Raw genomic sequence first — 18,493 nt, 5'->3', positions numbered from 1 at the left:
AATGTTTCTGACCAGTAAAGAGCCTTTACTGTAGTGATTGTAGGAAAAGTGGGCAAGAGAAGTGTGGACCCTCCTTCTGGGTGCTCACAGTCAATGGAGGGGACAGACAAGACACGAGCACAGGGACTCACAAGCGGCAGCAGGTTGGAGTGCTGGGAGGAGAAATGTGAGTGATGAGGGAGGCTGAGTTTCCTGGGAGAGCGCCATTTGAGCAGAGACCTGAAGGAGGTAAGGAAGGAGGTACGGGAGCAGCTGTGTCTGGGGAAGAGAGACCTGAGCAGAGGGAACAGCACATGCAAAGGCCCTGAGGCCTGAGGGTGCGTGGTGTATTTGAGAAGCAACATGAGGCCAGTGGTTGGATCAAGGAGGGCGGAGGGGGAAGGTGGTAGGCGGCGAAGTCGACAGAAGTCAGCTTCCAAAGGCTGTGGTATTCAGAGCTTGTTGGGAGGGTTTCGGCAGCAGAGTGCTACCCGAAGACATGCTGCCTTCCGAGTTTATACTGTCAGACAACATAAGCGCAGCAGCAGAAGCAATAGCCATAGGGCGCTGAAGGTCCGTCAGGGTGCCGTACCTCTCACGAGGGTGCCTGCGACACAGTCATGGACAAATCCCACCTACAGGCGAGGAAACGGAAGCTCAGAAAGATGTGCTTGCACCTATGTCATAGCTCTCAAAGATATTTCTGGAACAAATAATCGCATTGGGGGATACATTACTTAGAAAAAGCTTTCTCTGTCACTTAATATTCTTTAAAACCATCATTTTTAATGGCTGTATGGCATTCTATTCCAGTCCCATTCACCATTCCCATTGCTCTGTGGCCAAAAAGTTCGATTGCTTTTGTTGTTTGTTTTGTTTTTGCTATTAATAGCAATACTGTAATAAATATTCTTGTTCAATCCTTCTGAGTCTCCTTCGGTATATAGCTAAGGTCAATTTCTTTTTTTTTTATTATAATTTTTAAAATATATTTTATTGATTTTTTTTACAGAGAGGAAGGGAGAGGAATAGAGAGTTAGAAAGATTGATGAGAGAGAAACATTGATCAGCTGCCTCCTGCATGCCCCCTACTGGGGATGTGCCTGCAACCAAGGTACATGCCCTTGACCAGAATCGAACCCGGGACCTTTCAGTCTGCAGTCCGATGCTCTATCCACTGAGACAAACCAGTTAGGGCCTAAGGTCAATTTCTAAAAGTACAGATGCTAGATCAGAATATAGGCCTATTCGTGCAGCATAAAGTTTCTCAACATCTTTTGAGAAATGTGACTATGTTGCTGTCCTAAAAGGACCTCTCAGTGGACCTTCTCACCTGCCATGTTTGGGGGACATATTTGGGCTGAGTTGTCTCTTTTTTTGCTTATTTAAAAAGGCCTCGGTGGCAGGAATGGAGGGTAAAAATCGTTGGGAAAACTAAAAGGCATCGATACATATCCGAATATACACTTTGTACATAAGTCACATTTCCTTTAGTCTTCCTGAGTGAGGTCCTGGTTCAGCACCGAGGTCTAGTGACTCCGAGGTCCCGGCAGCTGCACGTTCAGGCCGGCAGAGTCCACCGTGTACACGGGCCACGGCTGACGCCCCCTCCTGGCTCCAGCCTGCCCCCCGTCCTCGCTCTAGCTGATCTGACACACTCAGTGTGCTGTGGCAGCATGTGGGCTTCCGGAAAGGATGCACCAGGCAGGCCGGCGACCTCAATGGCATCTAGGCTGTCCCGGATCCGTTGGTAAGGGACCAGCACAGGCCGGTTCAGGCCCAGGCCCAGGACCTCACCTCGGCTGCAAGCTTGATCCCTGGCTCTGGTGCGTAGGCAACCAATCAATGTGTCTCTTTCACATCGCTGCTTCTCTCTCTGAGCTGAGTTATCTTTTTCTTTTTCTTTCTTTTCTTTTTTTTTTAAAATTTTACTCAGAATGCGTCCTTTCCCTCTCCCCTCCCAAGAGAGGGAGGAACAATCGTCAGCGGCAAGTGGCAGCTGCAGAAGCAACACCAAGAGCCGGCTTCACGCTCAAGAGAGGACGCTGCATCTCCTCCTTGTGGTTTCGGGTGCTCTACACGTTCAGAGAAACTTCACTGATAACGAACCATAGAAATGATCCCTGAAAGTATAGTCTTTGTCTTTTAATTCACTGCCTTATTTTGTTCTCTCACAGGGAACAGAGTGAGGTTAAAATACCTTAATTTGGCAGATTTTACGAAAGCCTATGACCATGGGAACATGTTGGAAGGGTGCCTTCCAGGCCTCAGCGTCCCCATTTTAAGGTCGGGAATGACAACAATGGTGTGGGCCTCAGATTCGTCTCTAAGGTCTATACCTGTGACCAGGGAGTATTTGAGATGCCTGATCTCCTAATTTGGAGGCCAGGGGAGATTCCTTCTGCCCTCAGTTTGCCTCACTTTCTTACTCTGAAAATGAGGCTCAGCTTTTAAAAATGCTGTTACTTATTTTTAAAAAATAGAGAATACATTTATAAAGTATAGAATCCAAAAAGTAAATAGAATATTTTCTAAAAAGCTTTTATTCTGTCCCCCAGCCAGCCCAGTAGCCACCACGGGGACTACTTTCTGGCGGGTGCTGCCAGGAAAGTTCCGAAGCAAGCAAATATGTATAGAGAGAACACCCTTTAGCTTAAATGGAAAAAACAAAATACAGAAGATAGGGAACTGACATCTGAGGCTGATTTCATCTTGGTTTCGAGTGGAGTGAAGAAAACACAGCCATGGTCAGGATGCTGGAGGAGGCATGGAAACAGCTTCAGGCCTGTGTGCAGGGCAAGATATTATTTGCTCACGTGCTGGGTCAGGATAAGGTCATAATAACCCTCCAGCTCCCTCTGATCTGGGCACAGTAATGACAGCTTGTCCACCTTATTTTTATGGGCGCTCCTCCCCCCCCCGACCCTCCTACCTGGTCAGGGATGGGGAGGACTGGGATGCTCTCAAGCTCTCCGAATTGGCACCAGGTACTTAACAAATCCTTGAAGATAGGGGCACCACCAATATGTTGTTGGCAGGTGAAGCTGCTCAGACTTCGAGAATCTGAGTTGCCCAAATAATCTCACTTTGTGAGGCCTAACTTGGAGTCCAGGGGAGGTTCCCTCTGCCCTCTGTTTGCCTCACTTTCTTACTCTGGGAATGAGGCTCTGCATTAAAAAAAAAAAATGATTTTGGAGCAGGAGGAAGGGAAAGAGAGAGAAACATACCTGCAACCTAGGTATGTGCCCTGACTGGGAATCAAACCCGTGACCTCCCAGTGCATGGGATGATGCTCCAACCAACTGAGCTACCTTGGCCAGGGCAGAGGCTCAGCATGTGAGCAACACTTTGTGTATTATTTTATTTATTTAAGATCCAGGGTATGCAGGACAGAGACAAGCTTTGAAGATGCCAGGGCCAGCAGGGCTTGTATGGAGGCATCTCAAATATCCCCACCCCTGATCAGAGGTGTAAATCTTAGGGAAGGATCTGAAGACCACACCATTGTTGTCATTCCCGACCTTAAAATGGGGATGCTGAGGTCTGGAAGGCACCCTAGCAATATGTTCACATGGTCATATGCTTTTGTAAAATCTGCCAAATGAAGGTATCTTAACCTCACTCTGTTAAAACCACCATCTCTTTTCAGGCTTACTTCCCCTTGTGTCAGATGATGTTGGAGTGAGTGCCAGCATTTTGGGGATCTGGCTAAGATGCCCGTGACATTTCATTTGGGTTTAGTGGTTTTATTTATGTTGTTTCCAGTAACTTTTATGAATAAATTATTACCAACTGACCTAGTATAAGAATGGCTTCCAGGAATGCCCCTACTTAGCACACTGAGTTGACTCAAATGCCACTGTGATGTGAACATGCGAGTCAGAGTTTATATCTCTATACGTAAGAGTGGTTACATGTTTGTGGAAAGCATTATGGAGGTAATTCATAAAAGTAATGTTATTTTTCTGGTAATGTTTGTGGAACTTGTCATTTGCCATGGTTTCTTTTATCTTTCTAACCTAATAATCACTTTATTATCCAATTTTGTATTTGTAATTTTGTAGTTCTTTTCCTTTTTTTCTTTTTAAAAAATATATTTTTATTGATTTCAGAGAGGAAGAGAGAGAGAGAGAGAGAGAGAGAGAGAGAGAGAGAGATCAATGATGAGAGAGAATCATCGATTGGCTGCCTTCTGCACGTTCCACACTGGGGATCCATCCCGCAACCCAGGCATGTGCCCTTGACCGGAATCAAACCTGGGACCCTTCAGTCTGCAGGCCGATGCTCTATCCACTTAGCCAAACCAGTCAGGGCTGTAGTTCTTTTCTTAAATAAGATTTCCTAAATTGTATAAACCTTGGGAAGTACAAAGGCTGGATCTGCCCCTGCTCAGTTTTCTCTGTGTCTTTTAGGATCACAGGACCCTCCTTGCCTTTCCTCACTGTTACCACCAAACAGGTTTTGCACATTTACATGTGGATATAACAAAATATTTCAGAAGACTCCTGCTGGATCCACACAAACCTTGTTTTCTCATCTATAAAATAGGAATAATAGGATCTATCTTCTCAGATAGTAATAAAGTCAAGTGAGAAAACATGTATAAGGCCTCAAGCACGACCTGGCAGAGGGCACAGTTAGAGCCAGGTTTAATGTTTTGCTGGTCCTCACAGATATAGTCAGATGCCCTGTTTCTGACAGTATTTGTTCTGATTTGGTAGGTGCCCAGGCCAGGACACCCAATCATTGTTAGCTATTGGTATCTTATTAGTCCCCTCCCCTGTGTACCCAAGGCATGTACACACAGTAAGTGCTCAATCATTGGCAATCCAAGAATTTGAAAGACACTAACTGGTTCTAAATTGAGCAATGCCCTAGACCAGCGGTTCTCAACCTGTGGGTCGCGACCCCTTTGGGGGTCGAGTGACCCTTTCACAGGGGTCGCCTAAGACCATCGGAAAACACATATATAATCACATATTGTTTTTGTGATTAATCAATCACTATGCTTTAATTATGTTCAATTTGTAACAATGAAAATACATCCTGCATATCAGATATTTACATTACAATTCATAACAGTAGCAAAATTACAGTTATGAAGTAGCAACGAAAATAATTTTATGGTTGGGGGTCACCACAACATGAGGAGCTGTATTAAAGGGTTGCGGCATTAGGAAGGTTGAGAACCACTGCCCTAGACTCAAGCAGTGACTCATAGCTATGAAATCTCTTCATCTGTAAGAGCCTTTTGAGTTAACTTATTCTAATCCTATTAAAAAAATTTTGGACATGTTTAAATGTTGCAAATTTGGAAAATCCACAAAAGCCAAAGAAAAAAAATTAACTGCTGTTATTATAAATGATTATACATCTATACATGTGATGCTATGATTATGTATTTAATACATATGTTGTACATGGTGCGTTGAAACATACTTTAAAACAAACAAACAAACACTTTCTTGGCATTTTCTTTAAAGATCTTTTAACAACATAGTTTTTAATGACTGCATAATATTCCTCATCAGTAAGTGGGGTTAATTAAAGGTACCCATCTCAAAGGGTTATGTCATGAGCACTGACCAGAATGGATTTTTATAACCAATCCCCTTTCGCTGAGAATTCAGGTTATTTCCATTATTTTACTCTGATACATAACGCTGGGCTATATTAATCTTTGCTCAAATCTTTGGTCATTTCCTTAGTAAATGTCAAGATTGCTGGGTGTGCACATTTTAAAACGAACCCACTCACTGCGGTGCTGTTAAGGGTACTGAGAGGGAAAGGGGTTTGCCCCGGCTCATATAGCGAGTTAGCTGCGAAGTCCGGACTAGGAACCAGCCCCGGGACCCTAAATGGTGCCTCACGCAGCTGGGAACCAGGAGGAAGTCCAGCTTGAGCATTAAGGCACCGGGCGAAGGCCGCCCCTGGAAGAACAGGAGGCCGGTGCGAAGGGGCGGGGCGGGGCGGGGCGGGGCGGGGCGGGGCTGCTGAGCTCCGGCTCTGCGGACCAACCTAAGTTAAACGGTCGCCTGGCAACACGGGCGGCGCGGCGTTCGAACGGAAGCGAGGAACCAATCAGGATGTCCGGGGCAAACCATTTTCGTGACGGGGGTGGAGGGGGAAGGCATGCTCACTTCCCCTTCCTCTGCGCACCAGGACCTTCGTTCCGGTGGGGGCCTTGCGACAGTCGGGTCCCCCCCGCTCGTCTCGGGTGCGGAGGACCGCTCCGAAGAGGTCCCTCTTCGGGTCCTCACGCGGGACTGGCCCCCGAGCGGCGTTGGGCGTGGCCATTCCCGGGTCCGAGCTGTCAGCCTCTCCACCACCCGACCTGGAAGAACCGGGACTCGCCTAGGGTGGGCTCCAGGTGAGGGCGCAGGTGGTCTGGGGCGCGAGCTCGGTCTGGGGGGCCCCGCTCACCGAAAGCCTGCGTTGTGTGTCCTCCCCGCGTCATACCTGCGTGAGAGGGGCACCTGGTGGTCTTAGCAGCAGGGACCCGGCCCATGGAGCCCTGGCTGGATCACCCCCCTCTGTCCCTTCCCACACCATCTTTGGGTGCCTTTTCTGGGCGTCTGTCTGCTCCTGTGCTCCTGGACTTGGTTCTTCTGCCCACGAGGTTTTGAATTACAGCGCTGTTCCTCTGAGAGGCCCGCTCCGGGAGTATCGGGCGGGACTGGCGTTGCTGGGCTAGAAGCGGCGTGGGCAGCAGGTGCTCTGACCCCGGAGTCACTGTTGTGCTCTTGGGGACCCGGGGAGAGGATAGAGGCAGCCCCTCAGCGGAAGCCAGAGCCACCAGAAACACTAGAGACTTTGGAGTTGGGGGTGGTGCAACCTGGTGAGCTTCTGACCTCGACTGTGTCCTGCCTCCTGGCCGCCCCCACCCTCAGCCCCCGCCCCCAGGTTGCTATTCTTGGTGTCCTTTCGCAGGTGGGGAAACTGAGGTTCTCAGAAAATAAGCCCCTTGCCCAAAGTCACACCAGCAGACTTGGCACCGCTGGCGTTGGCTCCCAGTCTGCCTGGCTTCAGTATTAGAATTCTAGGCGCTCAGAGTCATAGCATCTGAGAGTCTTGGATTTCTTTAAGGGCAGGTATCCTCTCTCCTCCTGGCTCTGGGGAGGGGAGCTCAGGGGACTCAGAAGGAAACAAGTCATTCATTCATTCATTCATTCATTCATTCATTCATTCATTCTTTCAACAAATCTTTATTGACTTCATATGCCCTGCCCTCCCCCTTGTCTATTTTGTAGCAGTTACCCCACTTGATGTCCTATGTATATATGTCACTTTTTAGTGAGTTTATTCTCTTTCCTGACTGGCATGTGATGCAAGGAGGGGGTTTAGGATGAGGTAAGTGAGGTACTTGTCTCCAAAGCGAAATTGAGGGGTTGCCCCAAAACTCTGTGATCAAAGCAACTAAAGTTGACATTTATTGACCGTTTGTGGTATGTTCTGCTGGCTGAAGATAGCTCGTATGGCCTCTATGCAACACAGTTCCTCCCATTTCTGTCACAATTACAAGTGCATCCCTGAAGCCACCTGTCCTCCTTCCAGGCAGAGTGACGTAGGCGGAGTTATGCTGCAGTGCGGTGCGTAATAGGGAGAGACTGGACACAGACTAAATTGCATCAACAGAGGCTGATAGGCTCTTTATGTACGGAGGTGGCACAACATATATTAGCAGCAACATATACTATTAAGTGTATTAATAATATTATAATTAATATAGTAATAACATATTATTAAGAACAACATGTATTATTGAGTAAGAAGAGCATGATGAAAACAGTATATACAGCATGTTACCATATGTGTAAAAAAGAAAGAATACAGGGTATTCCCCCCAAAAACAGTATACACATTTTAACAGCTGATAGCTCAATTTTGAATACAGAATGTATTTCATAAACATGGCCTTTATAATTATTCAAAGTGTGTGTATACATTTTGGGGGGGCCACCCTATATCTGTCCATTGTTGCCTATATCTGCCTAAAATCTCCCTGGAAGGACACATTGTCTGGTGATAGTGGGGCCTGCAAGGAGGGGAATGGGTGGCTGGGAACAGGAGTGGGAGGGAGTTTATTTTTACTTCTTGCCCTTTATAGTTCTTGAATTGAGCCATGTGCATATATCACCTGGTTGAAAAATTGTATATCTATATCTGTTAGATTATATATTTAATCAAAAGACCACTGCCCTGTCTGTGATCTGTCACTGACTGGCTGTGTGACTTTGGACAGGTTTCTTTACATTTCTGGTCTAAGATAAGAAGCCATAATGGTGAGTTCAGGCCTGGGAGAGGGTAATTCAGGCTGGGAAGTGGGCTTGGCTGTGGGTCTTCCCCAACCTCCCCCTTCCCCATCCTGTGTGCCGGGCCCTGCCCTAAGGCTCTGCATCTGGTGTCTCTCATGCTGTCTCCACTGCAAGCCCCTTTGTTCCCATTTTGCAACCTCAGGTACAAACGGAGGCTCAGAGAACTGAGTTGGCCTTCACTGGGCCAAATAGAAGATTGCTGCCTTAGGTGACTGCCCCCGCATCCTTCCCACAGCCTGCTCACCTCTGCCTTCCTGAGGCTTATGCAAGTCTGCCCTAGGCAGGACTGACTCTGGGCAAGGCTGACGCCAGGCAGGTCAGGGCACGAGCGTCTAGGGAGACTCCAGAAATAGCGTGGGGCCTGGTGTGGCCCTGGGGGATGCCCAGCTAGCCGGGTGTCTCTGACCCTGACAGCTGGGCTGAAATTGAGCTGGGCTACCCTACTGGCCAGCCCCCTTCCTGCTGCTGGAGCCCTCCTGATCCTCCTCTAAGGCAGGTGAGGGCCTCCCTGTCTCCACCCAAGTCTGGGCTTGGCTTCTGCTGATGAGGAGAGAAGCAGGTGGAAGGAAGGGGTGGGGGTGGGAGTGCAGAATGTCATGGAAATGATAAACATCAGAAACTATACCTCTGCCCCCTCATCAAAGAATGAAAATCACTAATACCTCTTGAGCACTCACTGTGTGCTAAGTACTTTATAAGTATGAACTAATTTAATTCCCTCAATAATGTAAGGTAGTTACCACTGTTATGATTTCCACCTTACAAAGTGAAACTGAACACTAGAGAGATTTAGTAACTTGTACAAGGTCACCTAGAGCTGGAATTCAAAAGCATGAAGTTTGGCTCCAGACTCTATATATTCATGTTCATTCTCTCTCTCTCTCTCTCTCTCTCTCTCTCTCTCTCTCTCTCTCTCTCTCTCTCTCTCTCTCGTAAAATGTATTTAGATAAAGTTGACCATTTTAACCATTTTTTTAGAAAATATATTTTTATTGATTTCAGAGAGGAAGGGAAGAGGGAGAGAAAAATAGAAACAACAATGATGAGAGAGAATCACTGATCAGCTGCCTCCTGCACGCCCCCCACTGGAGACTGAGCCCGAAACCTGAGCATGTGCCCTTGACTGGAATTGAACCCAGGACCCTTCAGTCCACAGGCTGACACTCTATCCACTGAGCCAAACCAGCTAGGGCTATTTTAACCATTTTTAAGTGTACAGTTCAGTGGCACTGAGCACCTTCACATTGTGCAACCATCACCACTATCCACCTCCAGAACTTTTTCATCTTCCCAAATGGAAATTTTATATTCGTTAAATACTCTCCATTCTCCTCCCTTCTAGCCCCTGGCAACCACCATTGTAGTGTCTGTCTATGAATTTGACTACTGCAGGTACTCTGATCACTGGCATCACACAATATTTGTCTTTTTGGGTCTGTTTATTTCTCTTAGCATGTCTTTAGGGCTTGCTTATGTTATAGCAGGTATCAATTTCATTCCTGTTTAAGGCTAAATAATGTTCCATTGTATGTATATATAACATTTTGTTTAATCCATTAATAGTCACTTGGATTGCTTCTACCTTTTGGTTATTGTGACTAATGCAACTATGAACATGGTTGTACATATATGTGTTCAACTTCCTGGTTTCAGTTCCTTTAGGTAAATACTGAGAAGTAGAACTGCTGAATCCTATGGTAGTTCTACTTAAAGTTTTTTGCCTAACTGACGTACTTTTCCCACATTGGCTGCACCATTTATATTCCGAACTGTGCACAAGGGCCCTAGTTTCTCCACATCCCCAATACTTGTTATTTTCTGTATATATTTTTTATAATGGCCATCTTAATGGATGTGACATGGTATCTCATTGTGGTTTTGATTTACATTTTCCTAACGATTAGTGATGTCGAGCACCTTTTCATGTGCTTATTGTCTGTTTATTCACCTTCTTTGGAGAAATGTCTATTCAAGTGACTCTGCATTTAGATTGATAACCTCTGACAGAGGGGTGAACATTCTGGACTGACGAAGGCCTCACCCAGGAGCACTGTCACACTGTCACACTTTGCTGGCGTTTGTCATGCACAAGCCTCGTGCTGGGAGAGGGCACGAGAGAGCAGTCCTGTTTTACAGTTGAGGAAATGGAGGCATGGAGGAGCTGAATAGCTGATCACTGGTGGAGCTGGGACTTGGCCCCAGGCAGGCTGGTTCCGGAGTCCATGCTACAGAGCTGGAGGGAGATGGAGTGGAAAAGGGCGGTGCTGGCAGCAGACCCAGTGTGTGCAGAGGTTTGGACGTGGTGTCCGGAGGTTTGGAGACGGAACAGGGCTCAGTTAGAAGTGGCCAGAGCCTACCTTGAATGGGAGTGATTTGAGGCTGGAGGAGGAGTGGGGCAGGTGGGGGAGGGCCTGGGGCAGAGTCGGGGGGCTGGAAGGAGGCTTGGTGCTGAGGGGCCTTGGCCTTTGAGGCAGCCTGGTTCCAGTCCTGCCCCTTGGTCAGTGTTGTCCCCTCTGGTGTTTGGTCCCTGGAGGAGGACAGTATGGAAGAGTGTGATGGAGTTCCCAGCCCAGTGCGGGGAAACATATTCCCAACAGTGTACAAGGGTTCTAGTTTCTGCATCACCAATACTTGTTATTTTCTGTTTTTTGGCTCCACAGCCAAGCCCACTTCCTGGCCTGAATTGCCCTCTTAATACATTTTACAAATAGGAAACAGGAAACAAGTGACAAATAAGTGAACATCTAAAACGACAGGGTGTGATGAATGCTTGGAAGGGAACAGACCAGGTGAGAGAGTTGGTGGGAGCCTCAGAGTGGGCAGGGCGTTCTCTCTGAGGAGGTGACATTTGAAGTGAGACCTGAAGGAGATGAGAGAAGAGGTTCCAGGCAGAGAACGGATGGTACAAAGGCCCTGAGGCAGGAAAGAGCTTGGCGTGTGCAGGAACAGCTGGGAGGGCTATGTGGCCGGAGCAGAAAAGGGTGCCGATGAGGTGGGACAGGAGGGCAGGGACTGGATCTGGGAGGGCCTGAGGGCCCAGGGAGAGTTTGGACTCTATTTTCAGGTGATGGGGAGCCACAGCGGGTTTTCGGTAGAGCAGTGAAGGGATCTAATCTCTGTTGGGAAAACATTGCTATTATTGCCCCTCTTTTATAGTTGCGGAAACTGGGACCCAGAGCCATAGCCAGGGAGTGCTTCCCGAAGCAGCTCCACTCTCGGGGGTCCAGAGAGGGAGGCTGTCGATTCCTTAGGAGACCCTTGGTGAGTGGCCGAACCCAATACTGGAGACCTGTTCTCACTCCTCCCCCCAAGACCCATATTCGGGTTCAAATCCTGGCTCTGCCAATTACCAGCTTTGTGACTTCAGGCAAGTGGTCCCACCTCTCTGTGCCTCAGTTTTCTCAACTGTAAAACAGGCATACTAGTAGTACCTATCCCGCAGGGTGGGTGTGAGGATTAAACGAGTTAACATATATATAGAGTGTAGAAGAGTGCCAGGTATGAAGAAAGCACTCAGAAAAATTCTTACCGACTTTATTCTGAAAAGTATTGTTGTTGCTTTGCTTTTACTACTATTAGTGCCTAACTGAACCCTCTCCCACCTCATTGTTGTGCCGTGGAGGGCCAGGCAGGGTATCCCTGGTGGAGCTAGGCGAGAGCTGGAGTTTGTTGCCAGCAGGCTACTGTGGGGAAGGATGGTCTTCTTCCATCATTCAGCCCCAGGGCCTGGAGGGGGCATCAGGGTTGACTCACTCAGTGTAGACAGCGGTTCCCTGAGTCACTTCCTCTCTCCTCATGCCCTCCCCCCCATTCTGTCTTAGCCTCTCCAGGCACAGACATGGACCTCTTCAGCCTCCCCAGGGTCGGGGGGCGGGGCGGGGGGGGCACTTCCTTCTCTGGGCCTCAGGATCCCCATGAAACTGGCCTGATCAAATGTGCCACCTGAAGTGACTTAACTTAGGCTGGCAGAGCAATCGGCTCCCTCCCGGGATTCCTTCCTTCCAGCAGGGCTACTACCGTCTCCTCAGAAAATGGGGATGAAATAGTTCCCGGTCTGGGGAGTGGGGAGATTGTCCAGAGATTTAAGTAAGTACAGTGCCTGGCACTCAAAAATTGTAGTTACCACTATTACTCTTATTGCTGTTGTTACTAATGTTTACAGCTTGCTCAAAGCTTCTACAGGTACTCTCAGACCCCAAGAACTCACCCTGACCCGGCCTGGAAGGTGGGATCCCCTCTTTGGAGGGTCAGAGAGGTTAAGCAACGGGATCAGGGACACACGGCTAGAAAGGGATCGTCCAGAGGGAAGGTGCCCAGGTTGGACTCCTCTGGTTACCTTGGGCAGCTGATTCAGCCTGTCCCAGCCTCAGAATTCTATTAGTCAAGTGGGGCTAATAATAGAGCTCAGCTCATAGGAGTTGTTGGGAAGATTAAATGGGTTAATTGATACCAGGAAAAGCACTTTCTCACGCGTGGCACAGTGAACTTAAACGGTGGTCACTGTGGCGGTGGGAGGGGACTCAGTTTCTCTGTCTCCGCAGTGGGCACGCTTGCGGGAGTGGCCACGGGGACTCGCGTGGACGGGGCCAGTGCAGCTGTGAGAGCGCCCGGCTCCCGGGGAGCTTCCTGAGTGGGTCCCGGGGCAGGTCCAGGCGCCCCGCCCACTACAGCGCGTCTGGGCTCGGGTTCTGGCCGCTGCCTGGCGTGCGTTCACTCTTTTTTGGGTAATACCTGGGTCGACGGGTTCGCCAGCTCGCCGCCGGCCACCGGAAGTTGCGCAATGCTTGTTACCTGAGCCCAGGTGGGCCGGGCGGAGGAGCGCAGTGTAGCGGCGCGGGTGCAGCCAGGTACGTGCGGGCCGGGGCCGGGGCCGGGGCGTGGGCGCCTGGTCAGGGCCCGGGCGGCCCCGCTCCCCTTACTCCTCGGGACGGCGGGGGCCGGGCGGGGGCTCACCTTCCGGCCTGGATGGATGCCGCAGACATCGTGCCGTCAGGCCCCTCATTTCAGAGCCGGGCCAACCCGGGCTCAGAGAGCGGTGACCATCGGCCGGAGTCGGCAGCGCGCGCCGGGCCCGCGGCCTCTTCCACGGCAGGGAGTTCCCAAGATTGCCCCGCAGTAGGGAAGGGTAGAAGCCAGACCGGGATCCGAGCTGCCCCGCTCCCTCTCTCCTCCTGAGGCTCCCTCGGGGAAGCCGGTGGGAAGGGGGCAAGGTGGGACTGAGTGCCCCAGAGATGCCAACGAGAAGGGCCCGGGGCCGCGCTTTTGGGCGTTTGAAATCCGTGGGTGAGGCGTTGGGCGATGGAAGGAGGCTCGGAGCCTCGGAGAGGACCAGTCCCACCTGGCACTGGGACCCCGGCTTCAGCTCGCAGGAGCCGCCGCACTCCGTTTGCCCACCTGTGAAATGGGGCTGGCGTAGATGGCTCACGGGTTAGCCTCTATCCTGTGCCCGCGAACTGAAGCCAGGGCCCCAGCCTGGACCTCCCTTGTTCGCGGCCCCTTCCTGAGCGGGTTAGAGACCCCTGCGAGGGGCGACGGGGGGTGGGGGGGGTTGGGGAGGAGGGAGGAAGGAGGGAGCCAGGTCTGTGGAGTTTGGGAAACAAGGAGCCCGGGTCATGGGGAGTCGCCTTTTGCCGGATGCTGAAGAAAGTCCGCGAGCTGTTTTGTGTCTCCATCCTCCTGGTGACCTGGAGGTCTATTTTTAACCACATTTCACAGATAAGCAAACGGAGTCTCCAGGAGGCGCGGCTGCTTGCACAAAGCGCGCAGCCGGTGGTGGCCACGCCCAGGCAGGTGTCTGTCCAGGGGAGGCCCCTGGCCGGCAGGTCGGGCCCGAGGGTGTAGGGACCCCAGCCGAACTGGGGGCGAGCGTGGCTTCTGCCCTGGCCCTGCCCATCTGACCCCCTTCATCCCTGATTCCCCGATAGTGGGATCGTGCCCTGAACCACCGTCTCCGGACGGGTTGGACTGGTTTGGGAGGCGGCAGGCCCGGGGGTGGGGCAGAGTCTAGCTACTTGGACAGGGCTCAGCAAGGCTGCCTTTCCTATCAGACCCTTCTCTCCTGAGGTCTCCTGGAGGTCGGCCCTCGGTGGGGCCGCCATTTCCCACCCACTCCATCCCTTCCACCTGGGGAGCAGCTCTGGCTCTGGGCCAACAGCCCCAAAGGTTCTGTTCTCAACTTGCCATTGCAGCAAAGGTTCCAGACCGGCTGGGGGCCAGATGGAAGGGGGTGTGGTGCATGTTTTGTTTGCCCCGTACATACAATGTTTTTAAAGTTATTATTATTGAAGATGCTAATTTTTAAGAACCCAGAGTTTTCCTGCACTTCTGGATTTCCAGCTTCCTAGAATATCCAACATGTACCACCTTGGACCCATTGCCTGCAGCAGACTGGGTGTGCCCATTCACATTGGGCCCCCATAGACATTTCAAGTCAATAAAACTGTACTGAATACCTATTATGCGTCAAGAGTAATACCGTGAAACTTAGATACAGTGAACAAGATACCCCCTGCCCTCGTGGAGTTGATATTTTAGAGGAATGGGAACAACAAAAGGTAAAACTACCACAGACATAATAGATAAGTGAATTCAGCTTCCTGTGACTTGGGTCTTGTTTAGCTGCTCTGGGACCGAGGCTGGTCACTTCTCTGCGTCTCAGTTTCTCCAACTGTAAAATGAGGTGACAACGACCCATCTCCCTGGCTTGCTGGAGGATTACAGGAGAGGACAGTGTTAAATGTCTAGCAAGCACACAATAGAGATCCCTGCCTCCCCATCCCAATCCAGACTTTCCCTCCTGGAATTCTGGATGCGTAGGTGGTGCTGCCCAATACATTCTGTTAAGATGGAAATGCTGCAGTCTGTGCCGTCTATTGTATGACCACCAGCGTCTGTGGCTACCGAGTCCTAGAAATGTGGCTAGTGTGATTCAGGAACCGAATGTAAATTTAAATTTAAATTTAAACTAAGGCTGTGGTTGGTGGCTATTGACTTAGACAATACAGCTCTAGATGGCCTGAACCTCCAGTCCTCTTGGTTATCACCTTGACAAAGTCCTCCTCCCCAATTAACAGATGAGAAAGTTCAGGACTTGGCCTACAGGTTTTCTTCTGGCCCATCTCCAGGGAGGCTCCAGCCCTTCCTTGGAAAAAGGGACAGGGACACCGGGCTCTGATGCCCAGGTGATTACGTGGATACTTTGCACCCAGGTGTGGGCACTTCTGCCTGTGGGGGTCTATGCTATGGGTGCTGGCAGTCTGCTGGACACCCCCAAGCAGGGTGGTGTGATAGTGGGCATTTCCAGCGCCGCTTGGAGCAGCATAGCTTAGGTCTGACGTTTCCCTGTGACAGGCACTCATGGATCACTGTGGGCCTGGCATTGGCGTCCGGTCCTGGAAGCTGATGGTGCCTGTACTCCACTGTGGCGGGGGTGGGGATTTTCTGCCCTCCTCCCCCACAAACGCCGCCGCTGCTGCTGTGCCTGGGGCCCGGCATGTTTAGGCGGGTGGATGGCACAGAGCAGCTTCCTGTCCAGGTAGGCAAGGGGTGGAAGTGGTACCAGGCTCCCTGTGGGCAGTCCAGATTGGGTTTTAGCCCTTTCTCTTGGGTTTTAGCCCCAAGGCTCCTGTGGCAGCACTTCCTTGCTTCCAGGCAGGAATAGAGCCCCCAGTTTGTTGAATTAGCTTCAGTTTCCCCATCCGCAAAATGGACTGGTAAGAGGACCCACTGCGGTTGAGCCGGCTGGTGCCCAGCACAGGGCTCCGAGCCCGCGTTACTTCCTTTGCCCTGTCTTTTCTGCTCAGGCTGCGCCTGTTCTTTTTTTTGGCACCTTTTTTTAACTCTGCCTCCCCTGGGCCGGGTTCTCGGAGGAGGGCGGGGTGTGGGCGGAGCCTCAAACCCTACAGCTGGTGCTTTCTGCCTTCTGATTGGCTTCCTGTGAGCCAGAGGCGTGGCCTTCACTTTTAATGGGGAAGGCGTCTTCAGCCTCTTCCAGTCTGCCGAGCCTTTGTCTGAGCGTGCTCAGCCCTTCTCTTTCTTTCCTCCCCTGCAGCCGTTGCCGGCGTCCAGCTGCCAATTTTCTGCCTGGATCGCTGTCTCCTCACTTCTCCCGTGTCCTCGTGCAGAAGGCCTTGGGGTATGTAACAGTCATGCCTGTGGACATGCTGTCTCCTGGAGCCCGGGACTCACCCGCCCTGCCTTTCCGCCTGAGGACCAAGGTCCCGGGCTACCTGCTCCGGAGGCCTGCCGACGGTGGAGCCCGGAAACCTAGTGCGGTGGAGCGCCTGGAGGCCGACAAGGCCAAGTACGTCAAGAGCCTGCAGGTGGCCAACACCCGCCAGCAACCTGTGCAGCCGCTGCTGTCCAAGCAGCCGCTCTTCAGCCCTGGGACTCGCCGCACCGTGCTCACTCCTAGCCGCCGAGCCCTGCCGGGCCCCTGCCGCCGGCCCCAACTGGACCTGGACATCCTTAGCAGCCTTATCGACTTGTGTGACAACCCGGTGTCCCCTGCCGAGGCTAGCCGCACCCCGGGGCGGGCAGAGGGAGCCCCCCAGGACCCCCCAGCCACCCCTCCACGCCCACCTCCCAGTACCGCTGCCGTCCGCCGAGTGGATGTCCGTCCCCTGCCGGCCTCACCTGCCCAACCCTGCCCATCACCGGACACTGCCGCCTCCAGTCCAGCCCGGCCCCCGGGTTTGCAGCGCTCCAAGTCAGACCTGAGTGAGCGCTTCTCGCGGGCAGCGGCCGACCTGGAGCGATTTTTTAACTTCTGCGGCCTGGACCCAGAGGAGGCACGGGGGTTGGGTGTGGCCCACCTGGCACGAGCCAGCTCAGACATAGTGTCTCTGGCGGGGCCCAGTGCTGGGCCAGGTAGCTCCGAGGGGGGCTGCTCCCACCGCAGCTCGGCCACTATTGAGGAGCGGGCCCGGGAGCGCGTCCCCTATGGCGTGTCCGTGATTGAGCGCAATGCCCGTGTGATCAAGTGGCTGTACGGGTTGCGGCAAGCGCGGGAGACTCCGGCGGTGGAGGGATAGGTCTCCACTGGACTCGCATTCGGCACAGGACAGAGCTGAAAGAGGCAGCTGGGCCCTTGAGCTCTCCTTCACCCTTTCCCTGGTTGGGGCAGACCAGAGACCACTGCCTTTGGTGAACCTGGCATGGAAGCAAAGGCTCTGACGCTGGGCCAGTATCCGTCTGGCAAGGACTGACACTGGAGAGAGTGGCCTCTTGACTTGGACCACTCCCTCCTCCTCACCTGTCGGGATTTTGCCAGCATTGTCCCTCTGCGTGGTTCCTCTCATGGGCTTGGGGCACTTAGCCCTCCCCCCTGAGTGAGGGGCCAAGGATCCCTACCAGGTCTGTCTACCCCGTGGCTCTGTTTCTTTCTTCCTTCCTTGGCCTCTATCCTTTCCTGACTTCCTCTTCCTCACTCAGTGGGCCCTGGTTCCCTGGGAATTCACCCTAGGGTGGGTGCAGGGAAGAGTGGTCTAGCCACTGTTCTTCCCAGGCCTTGGCAACCTGGCCTAGGTGGGTAGACTACAGGAGGGACTGGTAGGAGCCCCTCTGGCTCTGGCTTCCCTCCCTTTGGTTAATAAACACAAATGCTTGCTTTTTAAAGGTTGGGTCACCAGACTCTTCTGTGTTCACAAGGGGAGAGGAGGGGAGAAATCTTGGGGTGGGGCCTTCCAAACCTAGTAATTGTTTACCCCAGCAGCTAGTGGGGCATCAGGGAGGCTGGTGCACTTCCCTCAGAGAAGAAGCTGGGTCCAGGCACCCAGTGAGTTGGGAGCGAGCTGGGACTGGGACAGGGGCCTTCCTCCGGAGCAGGAAGGGGAACTGCCGGGGAAAGGCTAACATGGTGACGGACCCTCCCCATCACGGGTGTTCTGACTTCCCCCACTCCCTGCCCAGTTCCAAAGGGGGAAGGAAGCTCAGAGAGGGCAAACCCTGAACTTGAGGTCACATAGGCCATAGATTTGGGGGTTGGAAGTGGGAGTTCTTAGAGGAAGAGGGACTTGGGTGGACAGCACAAAATGAATGGACTTACCTCCAACTCTGAGTGACCCTGGACAAGCCCAGTCTTCTTTGAGTTGAGGGGGAAGGGGAAGGAAGCAGCTGGCACTCGGCTTTGAGGTCCCAGCTCCTTCCTGTCTCTCCAGGTTAGTTACCTGTTAGGAGACCACACTTTGGCTGGTGGAGCA

The 18,493-nt window shown here is 51.7% G+C and overlaps 1 protein-coding gene and 1 non-coding gene across 4 annotated transcripts; one reads left to right on the top strand and one right to left on the bottom strand.

Moving 5' to 3' along the window:
- The first annotated feature begins 203 nt into the window (after positions 1-203).
- Positions 204-17,909, top strand: FAM110A (family with sequence similarity 110 member A). Of its 3 annotated transcripts, none has more exons than XM_059705790.1 (2): positions 204-228; positions 16,345-17,909. In XM_059705790.1, exon 2 carries the CDS (start codon positions 16,442-16,444, stop codon positions 17,324-17,326), a length of 885 nt encoding a protein of 294 aa, XP_059561773.1. In that variant the 5' UTR covers positions 204-228; positions 16,345-16,441; the 3' UTR covers positions 17,327-17,909. The 3 variants fall into 3 exon arrangements, with proteins under 3 accessions (XP_059561773.1, XP_059561774.1, XP_059561772.1); XM_059705791.1 differs by lacking the exon at positions 204-228 and adding an exon at positions 6,105-6,349; XM_059705789.1 differs by lacking the exon at positions 204-228 and adding an exon at positions 13,009-13,141.
- LOC132240426 (small nucleolar RNA U3) lies at positions 1,910-2,118 on the bottom strand. The gene has a single exon (XR_009454321.1). It is a non-coding gene; the product is annotated as a small nucleolar RNA U3 (small nucleolar RNA).
- Positions 17,910-18,493: the final 584 nt, after the last annotated feature.

This window comes from Myotis daubentonii, chromosome 8 (genome assembly GCF_963259705.1).
Source record: "Myotis daubentonii chromosome 8, mMyoDau2.1, whole genome shotgun sequence".
In the NCBI taxonomy this organism is placed as follows: domain Eukaryota; kingdom Metazoa; phylum Chordata; class Mammalia; order Chiroptera; family Vespertilionidae; genus Myotis; species Myotis daubentonii.
Note: the sequence above shows the minus strand (reverse complement) of the source record. Positions and strands in the feature narration are given on the sequence as shown.

Bases quoted from the DNA above. Each gene is read 5' to 3' on its own strand.
- FAM110A (XM_059705790.1), top strand. From the start codon at position 16,442: ATGCCTGTGGACATGCTGTCTCCTGGAGCCCGGGACTCACCCGCCCTG.